General features: G+C 37.3%; 1 protein-coding gene across 3 annotated transcripts in view; it reads left to right on the top strand.

Annotated features, from left to right (window-relative positions):
• SOS2 (SOS Ras/Rho guanine nucleotide exchange factor 2) overlaps nucleotides 1–21,196 on the top strand; it is an 88,476-nt gene that overhangs the window by 64,290 nt on the left and 2,990 nt on the right. For all 3 annotated transcript variants that reach the window (XM_023624853.2, XM_070242506.1, XM_023624861.2), the window contains 8 exons: nucleotides 1,586–1,808; nucleotides 4,777–4,896; nucleotides 5,044–5,206; nucleotides 10,345–10,462; nucleotides 11,954–12,126; nucleotides 14,828–14,944; nucleotides 16,119–16,380; nucleotides 16,910–16,951. In XM_023624853.2, the coding sequence (XP_023480621.2) occupies nucleotides 1,586–1,808; nucleotides 4,777–4,896; nucleotides 5,044–5,206; nucleotides 10,345–10,462; nucleotides 11,954–12,126; nucleotides 14,828–14,944; nucleotides 16,119–16,380; nucleotides 16,910–16,951 (1,218 nt within the window). The remainder of the gene's footprint in view (nucleotides 1–1,585; nucleotides 1,809–4,776; nucleotides 4,897–5,043; nucleotides 5,207–10,344; nucleotides 10,463–11,953; nucleotides 12,127–14,827; nucleotides 14,945–16,118; nucleotides 16,381–16,909; nucleotides 16,952–21,196) is intronic.

The raw sequence follows: 21,196 nt of genomic DNA, 5'->3' as shown, positions 1-21,196 counted from the left end.
CAATTAATTAAATATTTGTTTGATTTTATCTGTTTTCTTATTCTCCTTAATCTTATTCTTTAGTTTTGAATGGTTAATGGCTTATGGCTTTTTAAATAATACTTACTTCCCCTGGAATAGTTTTTGGTATATTTTTAGCACCTGGAAGACAGCAGTTGCCTACCTGAAATTTCAGAATACAGCCTGTGAAATGAAATTCTAGGTCATGAATATGTAAACAAATGTATCATCAAATGTATGTTATTGAATCAAGAACATTTACATTTTATCTGACAGTATAAGGCATTAATTAAGAATACCATAGCTAAGCCTAGCTTGTCTCATCTCCTACTTGTTCTCTAAGGGGAATTTTACTTTCATTAAAAGAGAGAATGTGATTCTTTGTTTCAATTTTAAGATGTTTGAGATGTCTTTTTTCATGTGTGGCTTAAAACTGTTTACAGTACAAAATTAATTTTTAAATAATATTCTTAATGAGGACAATAGATTAAATGTAATCTAAGAAGCTTCTGAAATACACATATTAGAATAAAGCTAGTAAATGGTTAAGTTAGTATCTATAGTTAATGTCTAAAGGCCTTTCCTATGTAAGTTATACCTCAGGATAATCAAATAGTTGATGAGGAAAAGTTTCTTTTTATAATATTGTAAGTAATAAGTGAAGAAGGAATGATAGAATATTACCATCTCTCAACTCCTGGTAACATCACAAGAAGAAGTAGCAGGATATTATATGCCTCCTGTCAGCCAATCTGGTAATGTACTAGTTGAGTTCACGCACTCTGCTTCAGTGGCCCAGGGTTCGCAGGTTCGGATCCTAGGCACAGACCTATGCACTCCTCATAAAGCCATGCTGAGGCAGCGTCCCATATACAAAAAATAAAGTAAGATTGGCACACATGTTAGCTCAGGGACAATCTTTCTCAAGCAAAAAGTGGAAGATTGGCAACAGATGTTAGCTCAGGGGCAATCTTCCTCACTGAAAAAAAAAAAATTGATCCTGAATCAGATCTAGTCTCTGTGTCTGATTTTACAGAAAACACAGGGGAAAGAGAAACATGGCCAATGTTTTGGCAAAATTCAGACTTGGGAAACGCCACAGGGCTAATGATTCAATTTCAACAAATAAGTTGCAAACAAAAATGAGAGATGAGGGGGAACCTGTAGATTAAAGGAGACTTGAGATATATTGACTCAGTGCAATGTGCAGTGTGTTCAGATCCTATTTTGAACAAACCAGCTGTAAGAAAGTGTTTATGAGACACGGAAATTTTAACAGTAACTAGATATTTAATGATATGAAGAAGTTATTGTCATTTTTTTATATGTGATAATGGTATTGTGGTTAGTTTTAAAAGCCTTTAACTTTTGGGTACATACTTAAGTATGAATGAAGTGATATGATGTCTTAGATTTGTTTTGAAAGGATGTAGGGAGAGGAGGGAGGGCGTGAATGGGGTTAGATGAAAGAACAAGTGGCCATGAGTTGATAATTGTTGAAGCTGGGTGAAGGTTAAAGATTATACAGAGATTTGCAGTTGTGTCTGTCAAGTAAAAGGCATTTTTGTTTATGATCTTTTTCTAGGGAAAGCTATGAAGAAATGGGTAGAGTCAATTGCTAAGATCATCAAGAGGAAGAAACAGACTCAGGCAAACGGAATAAGCCATAATATCACCTTTGAAAGCCCACCCCCCCCGATTGAATGGCACATCAGCAGACCCGGGCAGTTCGAGACCTTTGATCTCATGACACTTCATCCAATAGAAATTGCACGCCAGCTGACGCTTTTGGAATCTGATCTCTATAGGTAGGCAATCAGTGATAATTTGATGCTCTGTTTTCAAGAACTTTGAACATACCTGTAGTTTCAGAACATTTTGCAAATTATTCATGAGTGCTTAAAAATACCTCCGCTGTTCTTTGGGCTTGGAGGAAAGCTCATAGCAGTTTTTAAGTTCAGTGTCTTCTGCAGGTAAAAGTCGTATAGCATGTTGCTCCTCAGGCCTGGGTTGGGCGCCAGCAGTCCCTCACAAGAGGATGGCAGGGAGAGGACCAGGGCGGCAGGCACCCAGCCCCCTTCGGCCTCTCCCAGATCTCTTCAGCTGGAGCTGGCTCAGCTGAGGCGGTCAGCATGGGTGTGAGGCTCTTGGCAAATAGACTCCTGAGTGAGACACGCTTTCTTCTTTTTATTGCATTCTACAAATCAAAATTTTAATTTGTGGCTTGACTGGGTTAGGTTTGTTGGGCAAATGAATAACAAAATTCTTAGAAGAATAAAGATTTCTTAACTTCTTTTAAGGAGTGTCAGATACTGTAGCTATTTGAAGTCAGTATTAAAATGTTAAAGAAAGTTATTTGTGAGGTAGTGTGATGACGAACCATACTTAAACCTTGTGAGCCATTTTCTTTCCTTTATAAAGATTACTAGATGTGCGCTTGGCTGTTTGTTTTTAACTCTATCCCATCATCTGTCTTTATGTATAAAGCGTTTCCTGCCGTCGCCTTATATCCACACACATCACCCATTCTCAACCTAACCTTTTAGTTTCATGGCTTCATCACTTCCAATGTTGTTCTCTACTCCCAGTCAGACACCTCCTGTGGTCATATTCTGAATCTTGTCATCACTGCAAACCATTCTTATTCCAAAATTACTAATGGAAGCATCTCATTCCTTCGTAACTACAGTCTTCTCTCCTTTCAGCTTACTTTATCAGCTTCCTGTCTTTTTAAACCACTATCTTTGCCCCATGCATTAGCCCCCTCTGTCCTCTCCTCCCTCCTAATTTAAGGTTTCTTCTTTCATTTACAATGCAGGCTCCTGGGAAGGACTTGCAGGAACCCTTGCCCCTGGTCAAAAAATAACCCCCCACCACTGTTGTTCCATCAGAAACCTTTCTGCCTTCAGGAGCCCTTTTTAAAGTAAAGACTCTCATGAGGTTATCCTGATTAGCAGCCATTTTTTTTTACAGGGATTATAATAGAAAAGCAAGAATATATAGTTTAGTGCTAATTAAAAATGTAGGAAGGCACCAGAGATAAAACTTTGCTTTCTTTAGAACTGGGCCTCTGGTGTCGCTGGCTTTGCTGTTCAGAATTTAGCACACACGTCAGAGGTTGTCATTGTTTGATTCAGAACGTCATGTTTTAAGTAATTTGGAGTTCGGGTGGTTTTTGTTTCTGTTGTGGCATTTGTGAAAGGTAGGAATGAAAGCACTTGTTACTTGAGATAACAAAGCAAATAGTACTGAATCAAGTGTTTCCTCATAGAGTGACTGCTCCATGAATGGACATCTGAGAAAAAAAGTGCTTAGCTCTATGTGGACCTGGTTTCAGAACATAGAAATCCCATTGTTAAGTGATTTGTGTATTATGGAAGAAGGGCAACATATGTAAAACATTGGCACTTTGTAAGCTAAATTTTTGGTGAAATAATAGAACCACTTCAGAAAACTTATTTCAAAAACTGTTAGTAAGTACCCATTTGTAGTGAAATCTACTGGTTAAAAACTTTTTTTTTTAAATTAATAGCTAAGTCTGTAGGACATTGATGACAATGCCAGTGGTCAACTTTTTTTTTTTTTTTTTTGAGAAAGATTAGCCCTGAGCTAACATCTGCTACCAATCCTCCTCTTTTTTGCTGAGGAAGACTGGCCCTGAGGCAGTATCCATGCCCATCTTCCTCTACTTTATACATGGACGCCCACCACAGCATGGCCTGCCAAGTGGTGCTATGTCTGCACCCAGGATCCGAACCAGTGAACCCTGGGCTGCTGAGGCAGAATGTGCACACTTAACCGCTATGCCACCGGACTGGACCCTGGTCAACTTTTTAAATTATGTAATCCTGACTCTCTGTATACAATGATTTAATCTGCTCTTCTGTCTGATTTTTTATTTATTTCAGCTATTCCAAAAAATGTAGAAAATAATACAATGAGGGCTCGTGAACAGCAAAAGCGTTACAAATAAAATTGAGATCTCTTATGTAATTCTCCCCAATCCCATTCTTTTCTCCCAAGGAATAACCACTATCCTGTATTTGGTGTTTATATTCCTACGTGTCATAAGATTTACACACACATACACTCCTAAAAAATATATAGTACTGTTTTACGCATTTTAAAACTGTTTATATTTATGTGTCATTCTGCAACTTGTTTTTTACTGAAGTTGTTTCTGGCATTTGTTCAAGTTGATGAATCTAGCTCTAGTTTGCTTGTTTTAGTTGTGGTGTGCTCTTCCGTTGTGTGGACACTGCAGAATTTGTCCAGTCTCTTGATGAGTCTCTAGGTTGTCTGAGAGTTTTCACTCCTGCCAACGCTGCTTCGCTGCACCTTCTTAGAACCCGGTGCCTGGACAGCGCCTTCCTGGGTGGAGAACTGCTAGGTGATCTGGGACGGATATCGTCAGTACTAGGAGATCTGGCCACATCGCTTTACAAAGGGTTGTATCAGTTTTTACTTGCACGTCAGTGTTGGAGAGTTCCTGTTTTTTCACCTTTTTACCCATTGGTTATTATCAGACTTTTGTTAGTCTGACAGGAATAAAATGGAATCTGATTGTGGTTTAGTGTTCTTTTCCCTGAATAAGAGAGAAAATATTTTTTCATGTTTGTGGCTATTTGGGTCTGTTCCTCAGTGAATTGCCTATTTGGCTGTTTATCCATTTATCTTTTGGGTTAATTGTCTTTTCTGTTAAGTTTTAGGAGGGGTTTAAATAATTTTGATTCCAGTCGTTTGTGAGTTAAGTTACACTGATTTTTGGTTCCACAGGAAAGTCCAGCCTTCTGAACTTGTAGGGAGTGTGTGGACCAAAGAAGATAAAGAAATAAATTCTCCAAATTTATTAAAAATGATTCGCCACACCACAAATCTCACCCTCTGGTTTGAAAAGTAAGTTTTACTTACTCTGTCTTATTCTTAAGAATCATAATTTTAAGTCATATATAAGCCAAAATTCTGGCTGAAAATATATTTATTCTCTTCTACACTAGGTGAGGAAATTGCTTTCTAAGCCATGAATTTTTTTTTTTTGGTTAGGTGCATTGTGGAAGCAGAAAACTTTGAGGAACGAGTGGCAGTACTAAGTAGAGTTATAGAAATTCTGCAAGTTTTTCAAGATTTGAATAATTTCAATGGCGTACTGGAGATAGTCAGTGCAGTGAATTCAGTGTCAGTGTACAGACTAGACCATACCTTCGAGGTAAGTTTTAAGCTTAAATATTTCATCCTTTCGGGATGAGATAAAATTAACATAAAAGAGAGTCCTTCTACTACTGGTCTTTTTGAGTAAATCCATCTTATTCCCTTAAATACAGTGATGTCAAGATATTAGTAGATACATCAATATACCCTAGGAAGCCTAGGATTCATCACAGAATATGGGATTTGTGACTTTGTTTAATATGCTTACCTAACTGTAATGAAGTTCCAGATGGATTTTTTTTGGCAGCACATTGATTGATAATTTCAAATAAATGATAAAGGATTTTAAATATATATACAAATTACTTTAATCACCTTTAGTATATACTCAAAGAAAGAGTAACATGGAGAGAACCCTTTCTAAAACTTAAATTTTTTTTTTAATTATAAAATATTATATATTTAGTGTTTATTATGGAAAAGACAGAAGATACAGAAAGTATAGAAGGAAATTTTGTATATATTTTTGATAACAAAATTGAGATCATATTGTACATAGATTTTTATGGCCTGTATCTTTTTATCATAAACATTTTCCTGTTTTATGAGCTTATTTTCAAAAACAAATTTTTATTTTATTTATTTATTTGCTGAGGAAGATTAGCCCTGAGCTAACATCTGTTGCGACTCTTCCTCCTTTTTTGCTTGAGGAAGATTAGCCCTGAACTAATGTCTGTGCCAGTTTTCTTCTGCTTTTTATGTGGGTTGCCACCATAGCATGGCTGATGAGTGGTGTAGGTCCAAACCCATGAACCTGGGCCGCCAAAGCAGAGCATGCCAAACTCAGCCACTTTGTCACAGGGCCAGCCCCCCAAAAACAAATTTTTTTTTTTTTTTTTTTGAGGAAGATTAGCCCTGAGCTAACTGCTGCCAATCCTCCTCTTTTTGCTCAGGAAGACTGGCCCTGAGCTAACATTCATGCCCATCTTCCTCTACTTTATATGTGGGACGCCTGCCACAGCATGGCGTGCCAAGCGGTGCCATATTCGCACCAGGGATCTAAACCAGCGAACCCTGGGCCTCCGATGCAGAACGTGCACACTTAACCGCTGCGCCACCGGGCTGGCCCCCCAAAACAAATTTTTAATGGCTGCATAGTTTTGTATCCCATGGATAAACCATAGTTTCCTTTATCACTTTGTTGTGGGACAGTTATTTCTGATTTTTTGCTGGGATAAATTTAACATGGAACATCCATATGCAGAAATCTTTGTAAGACTTGATTATTTCCCTAAATGAATTTCTGGAGGTGGAATTCCTGGGTCAGAGTTTTTATGTATTTTAAGACCTTTGATACTATTGCCAAGGTGCTAAAGCAAGATATGATAAATCCCTCTGGGTAATATCATATTGAAAAGTTATTTACAGATTTCATGGGCCAAAAGTAAAAAAGCACCTCCTCTTTTTTTCTTTGTATTTTTATAAATAACTAGTGAGGTTTTAAAAAATTTATTAGCCATTTTAATTTCTGCTGTATAATTAATCTATTCATATTGTCTCTTATTTTTCTATTTGAGTGTTTGCATCTTATTGATTTTTATGAACTTTTATATATTAAAGATAGTAACACTTAGATACTGCCCATATTTTCTCTGGTTTCTATTTGTCTTTATCTACTTTTTTTATTTTAAAATTTTTATATATGAAAGTTAAACATATCAACATCGTCATTTACAAATTCGTCTTTTGCTTTTGTACCTGGAGAGTCTTTTGTTGTTGTTGTTGTTTTGAGGAAGATTAGCCCTGAGCTAACATCTGCTGCCAATCCTTCTCTTTTTGCTGAGGAATACTGGCCCTGAGCTAACATCCATGCCCATCTTCCTCTACTTTATATGTGGAACACCTGCCACAACATGGCTTGACAAGCGGTTTGTAGGTCCACACCCAGGATCCAAACCGGCAAACCCCAGGCCGCCGAATCGGAATGTGGGAACTTAATAGCTGCACCACCAGGCCGGCCCCTGGGAAGTCTTTTTTTCATGCCTAAGTGAAGGATAAAAAGAGACTTAGCCATACAAATATATTATTGCCTTTGGGAATGTGCATTTTTACAGTCTTTCTGGGAAGTAATCTGGCAATATATGTTAAAATTTAAAATATACATGCTCTTGGACACAGAATAAAAACACCAGACTACAAAGTTAGTGTACAAAGATGTAGTTTCTGCAGCATTAACTGAAGTAGCAGAAAACTGGGAACAACCTGTGTGTCTATCAATAGGAGAATGATTGAGTACGTTATCCTTCACCTACCACGTAGTATATTGTGTGGCTATAGAAAAAAAGGGAATAGGATCTATGTGTATTGTCTTAGAAGAATATCTGTGATGTTTTAGGGGGAATGTCTTAAGAAACTTTAAAATAATGAGTGTAACGTGATTTCATTTTGATACAACAAAGCAGAACAAACCCTAAGCATGTAAGCAGAGTTGCACGAGCATTGAGAAGAGTATGGAAGGACACATGGTCTTCTCTTAATGTTGGTTCTTTCAGTGGGTTGTAATTAGAGGGGAGTGGAGGGTGAACTGCTTTCATGTATGTATTTTTCTCTTTGGATGTTTGTATTTTATTGATTTGTATTAACTTTTTATAAAGGTATTAGCAGTCAAATATTGCCAATATTAATCTACTTAATAGATTAATAATTTCAGTTCTGATTCTGAAAAACTCTGAGGTGAGGTAGTATATTTGTTTTGAGAAGTTAAACTTTAATTTCTTAAAATATTGAGTGCAGAACAATATTTATGAAAGTATGTATAAGGTATAAAGAATAAAAATACAAAGAACACCTGTATACCTGGCATCTGATTTAAAAACCCCTCCCAAGTCTGTCTTCTTCCCTGCCCCTTCAGAGCCAACCACTATTCTGAATTTTGTGCTTATCTTTCTCTTGCTTTTTCCTATAGTTTTATTATTTGTATCTCTAAACAATGTATTGTTTCATTTTGTGTTTCTTAATTACATGTGAATATAATTCTTCAAAGACTTCTTTTATTCAACATTATATTCCTGAAGTTCATCCATGTTGTTTCTTGTAGCTATAGTTCATTCTCTTTCATAACTGTATCATATTATAGGAATAAATTTACCAAAATTTATTTATTTATTCATTAGCTCTAATAGTCTTTGAATTGTTTCCATTGTGGGCCTATTAGCAGTAATATTGTTATAGACATTTTCCTGCCTATATATCCTGGTGCATACATGCACAAATTTCTGTAAGTTATATACATAGAAGTAGAATTACTGGATGATAGGATGTAGATATCTTCAGATTTACCAGATAATGCTAAGTTGCTTTTCCAAGTAATTGTACCATTTTATATTCCCACCAGAAATGTACGAGTTCTAGTTGTTCCACATTCTCACCAATATTTGATATTGTCAGTTCTTTTAATTTTTCCAGCCTTGTGATTTGGTTTATAATTCCCTGATTTCTAATGAGTTTGAACTTCTTTTTAAATATTTATTGGTTCCTTGTATTTCTTCTTTGGAAATGTTTGACCTTTTTTTTGTTGTTTTTCTTATGAATTTGTATGAGTTCTCTTATATACTGGATTTTAATCCTTCATCATTTATGTGTGTTGTAAATATCTTTTCCCAGATTGAAGTTTCCCTTTTCACCTTTTTTTTATGATTTCTTTTGATGAACAGTGTTTTTAATGGAGTCAAATTTACTTATTTTTTTTCTTTGTAATTTGTGCTTTTTGGTGTCTTGTTTAACAGATCCTCCTGTGTTATCTTAATGTTTTGTCTTTCACATTAAGTCCTTAATCCAGCTGGAAGTGAGTTTTGAGTATGGGGTGAGGTTGGAGTCTTAATTTCATTTTTTGTTCCATACAGCTAGTCAGTTGGTCTCACACATTTATTGAAAGTTCATCCTTTCCCCATTGATCTATAGTTCCAGCTGTGTCATAAACTGAGTGTCCATAAGTGTGTAGGCCTATTTCTGGTCTCTCTGTTCCTTTGATATATTTGATTATTTATGTGCCAATGCCACATGTCTAAATTACCATAACTTTATACTAGTTCTTGATAAAGTATAGTAGGGCAAGTGCCCACCAAACTTAATCTTGTTCAAGAGTGACTTCCTTTTGACCCTTTGCTCTTCTATATAAATTTTAGAATCAGTTTAATGTCTTTAAAAGTTTGGGATTTGGGTAGGAATTGCATTGGCTCCATAAATCAGTTAGTGAGGAACCAGCATTTTTACAATAATGAGTCTTCCCAACCATGAACATGGCATATCTCTCCATTTATTTATTCATTTAATAAAGTTCTGTGGTTTGCTTAACAATTTCACACCTTTTTTGTTAGATTTATATTAGAATATTTTTTAAAATCTTGTTTTCTTTATTGGTGATGTCTAGAAATGCAGTCGATTTTTACCTATTGGTTTTATATCCAGCAACATTGCTAAATTCTCTCCTTAACACTCTATATGTAGATTTATTGGATTTCTTCACATACAGTCATATCCTCTGTGAATACTGACAGTTTTTCTTTTCAGTCCCTAGACCTTTGTTTATTTTTCTTGTCCATGCTAGTTGGGACTTCTGTGTTACTGAATACAGGTGACAATGCAGTCACTTTTACTTTTTCCTTAAGTTAAAGGAAATGCATTGAATGATTCTCTGTCAAGTATAATGTGGGCTGTGGATTTATGTGTGTACTTATCAGGTTAAAAATAAAGTGATTAATTTTTAATAAGAAACTGTAATAATGAAATATAAAAGAAATGACTGCTTACTTGGTTTACTAAATTTTTGTTCAATTTTTCTCTCCTTCCCACAGCCTTCTCCTCCTTACCAAAACCTTACTCTTAGTCCCAAAAGACCTTTCAGTTGAAAAATATTTGATTGCTGAGGGATTGTATTTCTTTCCTATGGCTGTAACTTGAAACTCTGGCTATACAGAATTATTAACAATAAGGTCCTAAGGAAGAATTTTTTTATTGCTTAATCCTCTAATTATATTAGAAAAAACTGTCTTATGTTTACAGATAAGAGAAATCATTTCAGGCAAATGTAGAAAAATTGTTTTTCACATATTTGGAAAATTTTATAAAATTCAAAGCTCTGCATAAAATATGATTGAATTGTAAATACAAATTATACTCAATTTATATATTTTAAAGGCATTGCAGGAAAGAAAAAGGAGAATTTTGGATGAAGCTGTGGAATTAAGTCAAGATCACTTTAAAAAATACCTAGTAAAACTTAAGTCAATCAATCCACCTTGTGTGCCTTTTTTTGGTAAGTTACTAAATATAGATCCATAGTTTGAGGGAGAGTGTGTTATAACCAAAAGAGACCAGCCTTTATAGGCAGATTGTCCTGATTCTATCTGAGCGCATCTGCTTTTAGTAGCTGTCTATATTGATAAATAAAATTTAAACTCTCTTGGGACCGGCCCGGTGGTGCAGCGGTTAAATTCGCACGTTCTGCTTCGGCCCAGGGTTCCCCAGTTCGGATCCTGAGTGCGGACCTACGCACCACTTGTCAAACCGTGATGTAGCAAGCGTCCCAAGTATAAAGTAGAGGAAGATGGGCACAGATGTTAGCTCAAGGCCAGTCTTCCTCAGCAAAACAAGGAGGATTGGCGGCAGATGTTAGCTCAGGGCTAATCCTCCTCCTCAAAAAAACACCTTAAACTCTATTTTCTGATCTATAAAATGAAGATTATGAGAATCACCTCATAGAATTATTATAAGGAGCTCTGTGGGGTCTCATCTATAAGAGCACTAATCCCATTCATGCGGCTCCACCCTCATGAGTTAAGCACCTCCCAAAGGCCTCACCTCTTGATACCATCACATTGGGCATTAGGATTTCAATGTATGAACATTCAAACCATAGCTTGCACATGCATGCATATGCGAGCACACACACACACACACACACACAGCCCTGGTGGTTATAACCAAAAATGTCTTCATTTCCCAAATATTCCCTGGGAGACAAAATTGCCCCCAGTTGAGAGTCACTGATTTAAATGAGTCAGTAATTTTGCATGAAAAAGGAAGTAAAAACTTTCTTACTGTCCCCAGAGTGAGGAATAATTCTTTTTCTTTTTTTTTTTTTTTTTAAAGATTTTATTTTTTCCTTTTTCTCCCCAAAGCCCCTCGGTACATAGTTGTGTATTCTCCGCTGTGGGTTCTTCTAGCCGTGGCATGTGGGACGCCGCCCCAGCGAGGTCCGATGAGCAGTGCCATGTCCGCGCCCAGGACTCGAACTAACGAAACACTGGGCCACCTGCAGCGGAGCGCGCGAACCCAACCACTCGGCCACGGGGCCAGCCCCGGAATAATTCTTTTTCTATCTAAATTATGGGCTTTGAGAAAACAGAATTAGTTTGTAAATCTATAGTCTTATTAACCAGAATTGGGTTAAAATTAATTTACTGATTAGAATCATTATTTATAATCAAGTATTAAAATGGTTAAAATAGATTTAACACAATTTATACTTTGTGAATGAATCCTCCCTTTTATTTTAGACTATTAGTCTAAGAAATGGTGAATTAAGCTTTTTCTAAATCCTCATTTTCTTTTTATTTTAAATTATCTCTGTGAAAAAGTTCTTACTGTAGAATTAATTATTAAGTCTATCAGAGACTTACCAGCGTTCTAGGAGTAGAATTGCTGGATTATAGGGTGTCTTTCAACTTCACTAGATCAGTTGTTTAGCAAAATGGTTAAGTAACCAACTTTGTAACTTTTCTTCAAATACTTTTTTTTTTACTAGGAATATATTTAACAAATATTCTGAAGACTGAAGAAGGGAATAATGATTTTTTAAAAAAGAAAGGGAAAGATTTAATCAATTTCAGTAAGAGGAGGAAAGTAGCTGAAATTACTGGAGAAATTCAGCAGTATCAGAATCAACCTTACTGTTTACGGATAGAACCAGAGATGAGGGTAAATATTTCTTTGCTTATCTTTAAAAGAGAATATGTTAAATCCTCTGTCATCTGTAAGAAATATCAGAACCACACATTATTCTATTTATTTTGTTATGAAAATAATGAGTTAATAACTAATAAATAGTAGTAAAAATATTAGATATTCTGTACTATAATCTGCAGTTATTAAATTATAATATTAGATACTTTTTCTTGAAAGTATTGCTTCTTTGCACAACTGGTTCAGATAACGCTTTCAAAAAAATGAATGAAAAAAATGGAAAGAAGCTTTCTGATATCCATGCAGTAAAAAGAAAATCCACCACTAGTACTATCGTTGATTTGTAGACATTTTAGATGTTTTACATGTGCCAGTATAACATTAAGTAAGTAATCCCGTCATTAGAAAACTGGGTTTAAGCATTCTATTAATTGATGTTCTTTTTTGAGCAATATTGTTCATAATGTTGATTCTGTGGTACTATAAGATATGGAATTCCTCCTAAATTAGAGTGAATGATATTATGTTTATGTTAAATGAATTTTATTATATTGTACTTATTTGAAATTCAGAACATATAAGTATTGATCACAGTAAGTTCACCTGTCACATTAAAAATTGTGCTAAACTCTCAACATGTAGCCCGCAGGTGGGCATGTTGGGTGAAAATGGCCACCATCATCACTCCCACCCTCCTAAATTCTAAGATGGTGACTATTCTTTGTTCCCAGTTGAAAACAAAGTATCTTAAAGGCCTAACAAAGAATGACCTAAAGTACACCATTATGAAAATGTATGGATGCCTGCTCGAAAGAAATGGTGATACACAATTGGTGGTCATCTGTTTCATCCCATTCCCTCACCATTGGGCCAACTCTCTGTGATGCAGAACTTCATGAGGATAAAGAAATATGTTCGTGAAGCCCAGAATACAGTTGACCATATATTTCCCCACAGAAATAACGTAATGTTGTAGTTGGCTATGCTTGAAATAGTACTTTTAGCATTCACTCAGTAACTCCTAATAGGTTTTTATGATCTGGTCTAGACTTCCTCTCACAGTTTAAAGCATTCTTTTGGGGGCAAAGGGGTGGGGCGGAGAATGCTTTCTTTGTAACTTGAGTCAAAGTAAGTTTAAAATGTAAACAAAGTAGCTATTCACTTTTCAAATCATAGTTAACCAAGCTAAATAGTATTAAAAAATAGAGCAAAGGATGAGGAAAGTCAAGAATACTGCTGTTATAACTTTATAAAAGTCTTTGAATTACTATTGGTTCGTATGATTTAATTTAGACAACCTAAATATAAGAACAAATTGTTAAAGGAGTAATATGATTTTCTTGAAATGGGCAGAATGCCTGAAAAATGGAAGAATTTTATACTAGAAATTCTAAAGATCGTTTTGCCTACTTCTCAAGCTAAAACCCAGTACTTCTTTTTGTATGTGCTTTTAAACCACTTCAAAATTAAATAAAGCTAAATCCAGTGATTTGCTTCTAAGGAATTTTTCTAAGGAAATCATCAGAGATGCACAGAAAAATGTATATACAAGGAGTTAATAATAATAATTGTTATTATAGCAAAGAATTAGAAAGCACTTGTATGGATAACTACCTATGTGGCAGTTGGTGAAATAAATTCTGGAACATCCATCTGATGAAATATTATAGAGTTAAAATTTGTATTTTAGGGGCCGGCCCCATGGCTGAGTGGTTAAGGTCTTGCACTCCGCTGTGGCGGCCCAGGGTTTTGCTGGTTTGGATCCTGGGTGTGGACGTGGCACTGCTCGTCAGGCCACGTTGAGGCGGTGTCCCATATGCCACAACTAGAAGGACCTGCAACTAAGATATACAACTGTGTACCAGGGGGGATTTGGGGAGATAAAGCAGAAAAAAAAAAAGATTGGCAACAGTTGTTAGCTCAGGTGCCAATCTTTAAAAAAAAAATGTGTATTTTTATAAAGTAAGTAAACCACATGGAAGAAAATTAATTGAATGTAAACTAAAAAAAAGGTTAAAAATAACTATGGTGTGATCCCAATTTTGTGAGGAAAAAATGCAATATGGGTATACATGCATATATTCACACACACAGTTTAGACATTGGAAAGAAACTCTAACAGTAAAATGTTAACAGCGAGATCTCTGGTTAATGAGATTACTGTTGATTTTTCTTTTTGCACTTTGCTAAATCATCTACATTTTCTACCTAAAAACTTAAATTTAAGCTTAGAAAAAAATTTTTGATAAAGACAAAAAAGTGATTTTACTAGAGACTAGCACAGATTTTTAGTTTATAATTGTTCTTGAAATTACTTTTGACTAGACCTTAATCCGATTTATCTCTGCTTTTTTTCTGATTATCACAGTTTCATTGTGGTATTATAACTATAATTCTGTTCTAAACACTTGATAACTTACTGGTGATGATCATTTTGTTGTTATAATGAGTAGGAATAATGTTAACTGAGGGATACTGAACCATGGGTTGATAAGTGAAAATCTGTTCATCCTCTTAGAACTTTAAAACTAGATTATACAACTTCCATAGAAATTATACAGTTTTATCCAAAAGTAGAGAGATTGGAATCAGCGATCCTTGTGGACTTTTCAGACATTATGATCTCTTAATTTGTTGATAATTTTTTTGTATTAAACTGATGAAATGAATGATTTAATAAGATCTAAAACATGTACTTATGCATTTTTGATTCCAGCGGTTCTTTGAAAACCTTAACCCCATGGGAAGTTCTTCTGAAAAAGAGTTTACGGATTATTTGTTCAACAAATCACTAGAAATTGAACCCCGCAACTGCAAACAGCCACCTCGATTTGTAAGTCCATTATGATTTTGGAAACATTTTTTTAAAACGATATTATCTTCAATGTTTAACAACCTGCTTCAGTAGCTGTTTTTGAGTGTTTTGTTTTGCAGTACAATACTGTTTCTAAAATTATATATACCCGGGCTGGGGGGAGGCTAGAAATGTCAGCCTTTTGATAAAATCTGGTTTATCCCTTATCTTAGTACTGCTTTTCTGTCCTCTTTTGATCCTTCCTAGTATAGTATAAAGGGAAAAGCTGTGAGAAAGTGAGACCCTAAAATGACAGGTAGCTGGTTGGAACAGGAAGCGAAAGGACCTGAGGAGGAGAAAGCAGGTGTATCGGCTTTTTCTGCTTGACCGTGACTCCTGCCACGAGGGCACCATGGTTGAGCCCACTTCTCCCACTAAAATGTGCTGCGACAGTTCCTGGTTATTCCCGGGGTTTGCATGGCGACAGGAGTAGTAGAAGACCAGTTCTAAGGAGCTGAAAGTGAAGGAAGATGTGGGAGGAAGTGAAAACGTTTATCACACACCAACTTTGGGCCAAGCAGTAATCTGGGTAGTTTCATCTCATCTCCACAAGAGTTGTATGATCTCATTTTACCACAAAATCTGAGGCCCAAAGCAGTTAAATGAGTTTTTCAAGGCTGGACAGCTAGATATTGGCAGTTGAGATTTCAGCTCAAGTTATCTCAGTCTGAGATCCATGTTTTTCACTAGCTTACCACCGTGAGAGTTTTAAAAGAGGGCAGAGGTTGAGGATGGGGACAGTGCTAGCGGTTTTCTCCAAAGACTAAAATGCCATTGTAGAATAAGTGACCAACCTTACTTACTATTAGGAACAAAAAAAGGTCTTTTTTTTGGTATAATATGTTGCATAGATTGTGTCCACAGTAAATATTTGTAAAATTGACATTGGTGATTTGAAGGAGAAGTTTAGGTTCAAGTGTTTGGGGAGCAGAAAGTTATTTTCACACAGATCTTCAAGATTTTTATTTCTGAGTATGAAAAGAGGTTTACTTCTGTTGGAGTTCATCTTAAAATTAAGCCAGTCAAATCTCAAAGTCTTGTAGAATGTTACTGACTGTCCTTGCAGATTGTAGCTATAATCTAAGAATTAGTAAGGTAGCGCTGAGTCATAAAAATGCAAGTTAGTAATGGTAATTATGTTTGCTTCTCCCAGCCTAGGAAATCAACTTTCTCTTTAAAATCTCCTGGAATAAGGCCTAACACGGGCCGACATGGCTCTACCTCAGGCACTTTACGAGGTCATCCCACCCCGTTAGAAAGAGAACCGTGTAAAATCAGCTTTAGTCGGATTGCTGAGGCTGAGCTGGGATCAGCAGTGTCGGCACCAACCTCTCCCAACACGCCGTCCACCCCGCCGGCGTCTGCTGCTTCAGACCTCAGTGTGTTCCCAGACGTGGACCTCAGCGCTTCCTGTGGTGTGTGCTTGATGTAAACCATTTGGGGAAAAGGAGCCTTGCATTTCAGATCATTGTTCGCATTTTAATTAGGGAACTGTAGAATTCTTTGCAGACTCTATTGGTGTGAAAAGTGACATCTACGTGTGAAAATAGTGATTGATTAACATGAAGGGAGTAAGGCATCTTTTGTGCATTGTTTATGCATATTACTTTCTAATTTATTCCTTCAACAAAGATTTATTTAGTGGTTTTTGCACCCTATACTACATTGGGGAGTGATAAACAATGAATGAGAAAACAAGCAGATAAGTTCTGTGAAGGAAATTTTAAAGAGACTGTGATAGGGAACTACTTATGCTAAGAAAGGAGAAACATTCCAGATACAAAGAGTCCCGGATTCATTTCTTTAAAAACTAGCATTGCAAAAGATGATGAAATTCAGTACTTTGTATGTGTTATTATATATGTGACTTTATGCAAATATATTTTAAAAATAAAATCATGCCTATTACCTTCCTTTTCAAATGAATGTTTCTCTTTGCAATAGGCAGCAATAGCATCTTTGCTCCAGTCCTCTTGCCACACTCAAGTAAGTAAGGATTTGAGTTGATTCTAATGAAATGACTGTAAAGATAATAATTGAGTTAATTAAATTTGTTTATGAGTATTTTGGATTTTAGCAACATTTAAAAAATTTAAGGAATGAAATTCTTTTTTTTTTTTGAGATTTTATTTTTCCTTTTTCTCCCCAAAGCCCCCCAGTACATAGCTGCACACTTTTAGTTGTGGGTCCTCCTAGTTGTGGCATATGGGATGCCACCTCAGCATGGCCTGATGAGCGGTGCCATGTCCGCGCCCAGGATCCGAACCAGTGAAGCCCAGGGCAGCCAAAGCAGAGCACACGAACTTAACACTCGGCCATGGGGCCAGCCCCTGAAATTCTTATAAATAAATTGAATTATTTACTTATAACCGGGTGCTCTTTACTGTAGTTTGTCTTCATAATTTTACAACCTATGTATGTCCTAGGGGCTGTGTGTGACCTTGAAGAAATTGCTTAGCATCCCCAAACTTGTTAAGGATCAAATGAGCTGCCTCTGTAGGTCACCTGGCACATTGCTTGGCACAGGATGAGCAGTAACCTCAAGTCAGCTGCCTCTCCTCTCCCCACCCGTCCAGGTCACTCTCCCCTGGGGATCCTCTACTAACTGTTTGTCAGGCTCCCAGGCTCGCCCTCAAGCACTTGTTTCTTCACATGATCTTAGTTAATTACAGCACTATTTTTAGTAAAACACCATTCTGTCATTCTTAATTGTTTCATAATTTATGACATAAATGCTGTCACCTCTCTATGGTCATTTGTTTAAAACAAAATAACCCAAAAAGGGCACAGCAGCTTCAGGAGTAATTCTCCCAGTCTGGTGGACTTCTGCTTCTATCCTGGTAACATGTATATAATTTAGATAGTAGCAAGAGAATCCCATCTCCTGAGAAAGTAGGTTTATTCTTTTAAATGTTTAATTACTATACTTTGTTTTAATTTTTAAATTTTTGTCAAAGTGATAGATTCATAGAGTTTAAAAGGCAAATAGTGCTAAAACACCTAAATGGAATTAACAACAGTCCCTACCCCATGTCTGCCCACCCCTTCCCTGTTCTCCAGTGACACGTGCACATTTTGAGATGACGTTTTTGTGCTGTTCTCTCTTTGGATCGTTAGTTGTCGACAGTGCTTGCTGACTTTCTGTTGTGGTGGATGCAGCTCTCACCCTTCCCTCTGCCTAGTGTACTTGCCACGGCTGGGGAAACACCGCTCCCTGCCAGTCAGGCAGTGGCTGTTCTGGTTGTGCCTCCTTCTTGTCCAGCTGTTTCCTGCAATGAGTAACAGCTCATTAATGCTTAGGTTTTGTTTGTTAGTTTTTAAACATCTGCTGCTCAGTCTTCCTGCAGCCTTTCATAGCACAGTTTTCTGTAAGGTCAGGCCACTCAAGGAAGCTATCAGGATTTTTAACTTGGAAACCTTCCTGGTGCCCTTTTGTCCTGCTCCAGTTTGGACCGGTTGCCGTCTCGGTCTCTGACCCAGCTGTCATCCTAGAACTTTGTTTTGTTGTCATCCTGGAAATTCCCTTCACTTCTCTCCTCCGTTGGGTCCTTTTTTTTGGATTCCTTATCCCCTTTCTGATATGTTCTCCTGTTTCAGTAGGGGCACGTCCTCCAGTAGTTACCTGAGAAAGGATACATAGGATATAAAGTTTTTAAGTTCTTGCATTTCTGAACATGTAATACATTTAATTGTTAAACTTGGCTTGGTCTAGAATTTTACATCATTTTCACTCAGAATGGTGAAAGCATTTTCCCGCTGTCTTCTAGCTTTCATACTTGCTGTTTAGAAGTCCAGTATCATTCACTTATAAATTATTCATGCATAATTTTTAAATGCCTGATATGTGCAAGCTCTGTTCTTAGAGGCAAGAGATATGGCACTGAACAAAATAGACAAAAATCCTTCTGTCAATAACTGTACATTCTCAGTCTTTTTTTTTTTTTTTTTAAAGCCAGAGGATACTTGCTGTAGCCAAGGGACCCAAAAATGCAGTCCCTTAAATGGAATAGAAATTTATTTCTCACTATAGCCAGAGCAGGTGACAACTCTGCTCCACAGGGTTTTCAAGCTAGCGGGACAATTCAGGATTCTCAAAATGTGGCTTCCATTTCTGAGTCTTGAGTAACTGCTTCAGCTGTTACCATTTTCCCACCTATAGGAACGTGGAGGGCAAGGAACTTTGTTATAAAAACGTGATCTGGGAGTGGCACACATCACTTCTGCTCTCATGCCATTGGCCCAAACTGAGTACCCGGACACACCCAGCTACAAGAGAGGCTAAGAAATGTTGTCTCCAACTGGGCAGCCTTTGTCTTGCTAAAATTCATGGGATCCTATTAGTAAAAGGAGCAAAGGGAAGGGTACACTGGGGGACAGTTAGTAGTCTCTGCCACAATATATTCAAGACACGTTTAAGATCTCTCTTCCTAATGGTCTGCACGTTAACGATGACCCGCTTTGATGTGGGCCTTCGTTTCTTTCATTTGCATGCACTTAATGAGCCTTTAAATTTAGAGATTGATGTCTTTGATTTCTAGAAGATGTTCCTTGTATCATGTATTAATAATTTCTTCCACACAGTGTTCTCTGACTCCCTTCTTGGAGCTTCTTTCCCATGCTGTACATCCTGAATTGATCCTCTAATTTTCTTCTCTCCTAACATTATAGAAATCGTTTAGTAAATGATCCTACAGTCACTAGTGTGGAATACTGAAGTTATTTAAAATGCTCGCAAAAACTGTAATCTTGTAGAGAAATGCTCTTGATAGAAAATAAAATGGTATTCATGCTTCAGCAAGGGTTATTGAGTGCTTGCTGGGAGAAGCATGACACAGTGGTTAAGTGGTGTGATTGTGGAGTAAGACACGGAAACTCTCACAGCTGTCCCAGCATCATTCAGGTATTTTCTGCCTCCAGGAGTGTGTTTGCTTCTGTGAGGAACAGAAGACCTAGCGGAGTGTGACTTAAGCCATAAGAAAGCATTCGGACTCACATGATTGGAAGTAGAGACAAGCTGCCTTAAGAATGGTTGATTCAGTGGCTCAGTGGTGTTACTAAAGACCAGGTTTCTTTTTGACTCTTCCTTGTTTTGCCCAGATTGTCGGCTTTATCTGAGACTGTTTGCCCTCGTGGTTGTGAGTGGTGGCAGGAGCCATAAAGTGTGTGCGTCTTTGTTCAGTCAGGTGAGGAGGAGAGAGAGGTACAGAGACAGACTCACAGGGCTTTTCCAGAAGAACAGGGAACTTCCTTTTCAGTAGCCCCTAACAAACCCCCTTTGAAATTTCACTAGTCTGGATTGGGTCGTGTGCCACGGCTAAGCCAGTCCCTCTGGCTGCAGGAATGGCATTACTCGGATTGGTCTAATCAGGCCTTGTCTCTGGAGCTCAGGAGTAAGGTCAGCTGTCAGTGAAGCACTTGGTTGTGTGCGCGAAAGAGAGGCTGCTGAAAATCTGATCATGGTGAGGTGAGAAACTGAGTGCCATGCCCACTTCTTGACTGGAATTGGGGTGCGCTGGGAAGACGTGGCCGACTAAACCACATGGGATGGATTCACCATCACCAAGAGGAGTTCTCCCGAAGGCAGGGCTGAGGATGCTGGACAGGCAACAGGCACACATCCACAGCCGGGAGTGCTCTTTCCAGCCTCCCCACACCATCTGCTAGCACCCAGGGGCATACTGTTTGTTTCAGCTATTAGCACCTTGAGCCAACAAGACCCCCTGAGGTGACTGCAGTCATGAGCAGGACAGCAATTTTTGACATGGAGTAATGAGTTTGACATCTTTACTTGGATGTCCCAGAAGCAGTTCACACTCAGTGTGTTTAAAATTAAACTCATCAACTTCTTTCCCAACTAGCTCCTGTGAACCCAGTCTCAGTATAATGATAAACAAGATATGGCCACTGCCTTTATGATAACTGTGTATGGAGAGAGATCAAATAGGGAGTTGGTCCATAATTACAGGTATTTTTAATCATATGAAAAATGAAATAAATGAAAATAGTTTCTTATTCTGTGTCTCGTTAGCATGTTTAGGGATAATTTTTCCCCTAGTACCCTATTATTTTGTAAATTTCCATTAATGTGGTTATATAACACGTCCGTTATCAATGAGAGACTTGCAAAGAGGAAGAGTCATGTAACGCAGCCCTACCGTCTGGTCTCCTTGATGGAGTTTTTATTACCTGCATACAAGTGTACCCAGTACTAGCTGCTGGCAAGATGCATGG

The sequence above is a fragment of the Equus caballus genome, chromosome 1, assembly GCF_041296265.1.
Source record: "Equus caballus isolate H_3958 breed thoroughbred chromosome 1, TB-T2T, whole genome shotgun sequence".
Lineage (NCBI taxonomy): Eukaryota > Metazoa > Chordata > Mammalia > Perissodactyla > Equidae > Equus > Equus caballus.
This window is presented reverse-complemented; position numbering and strand designations above follow the sequence as displayed.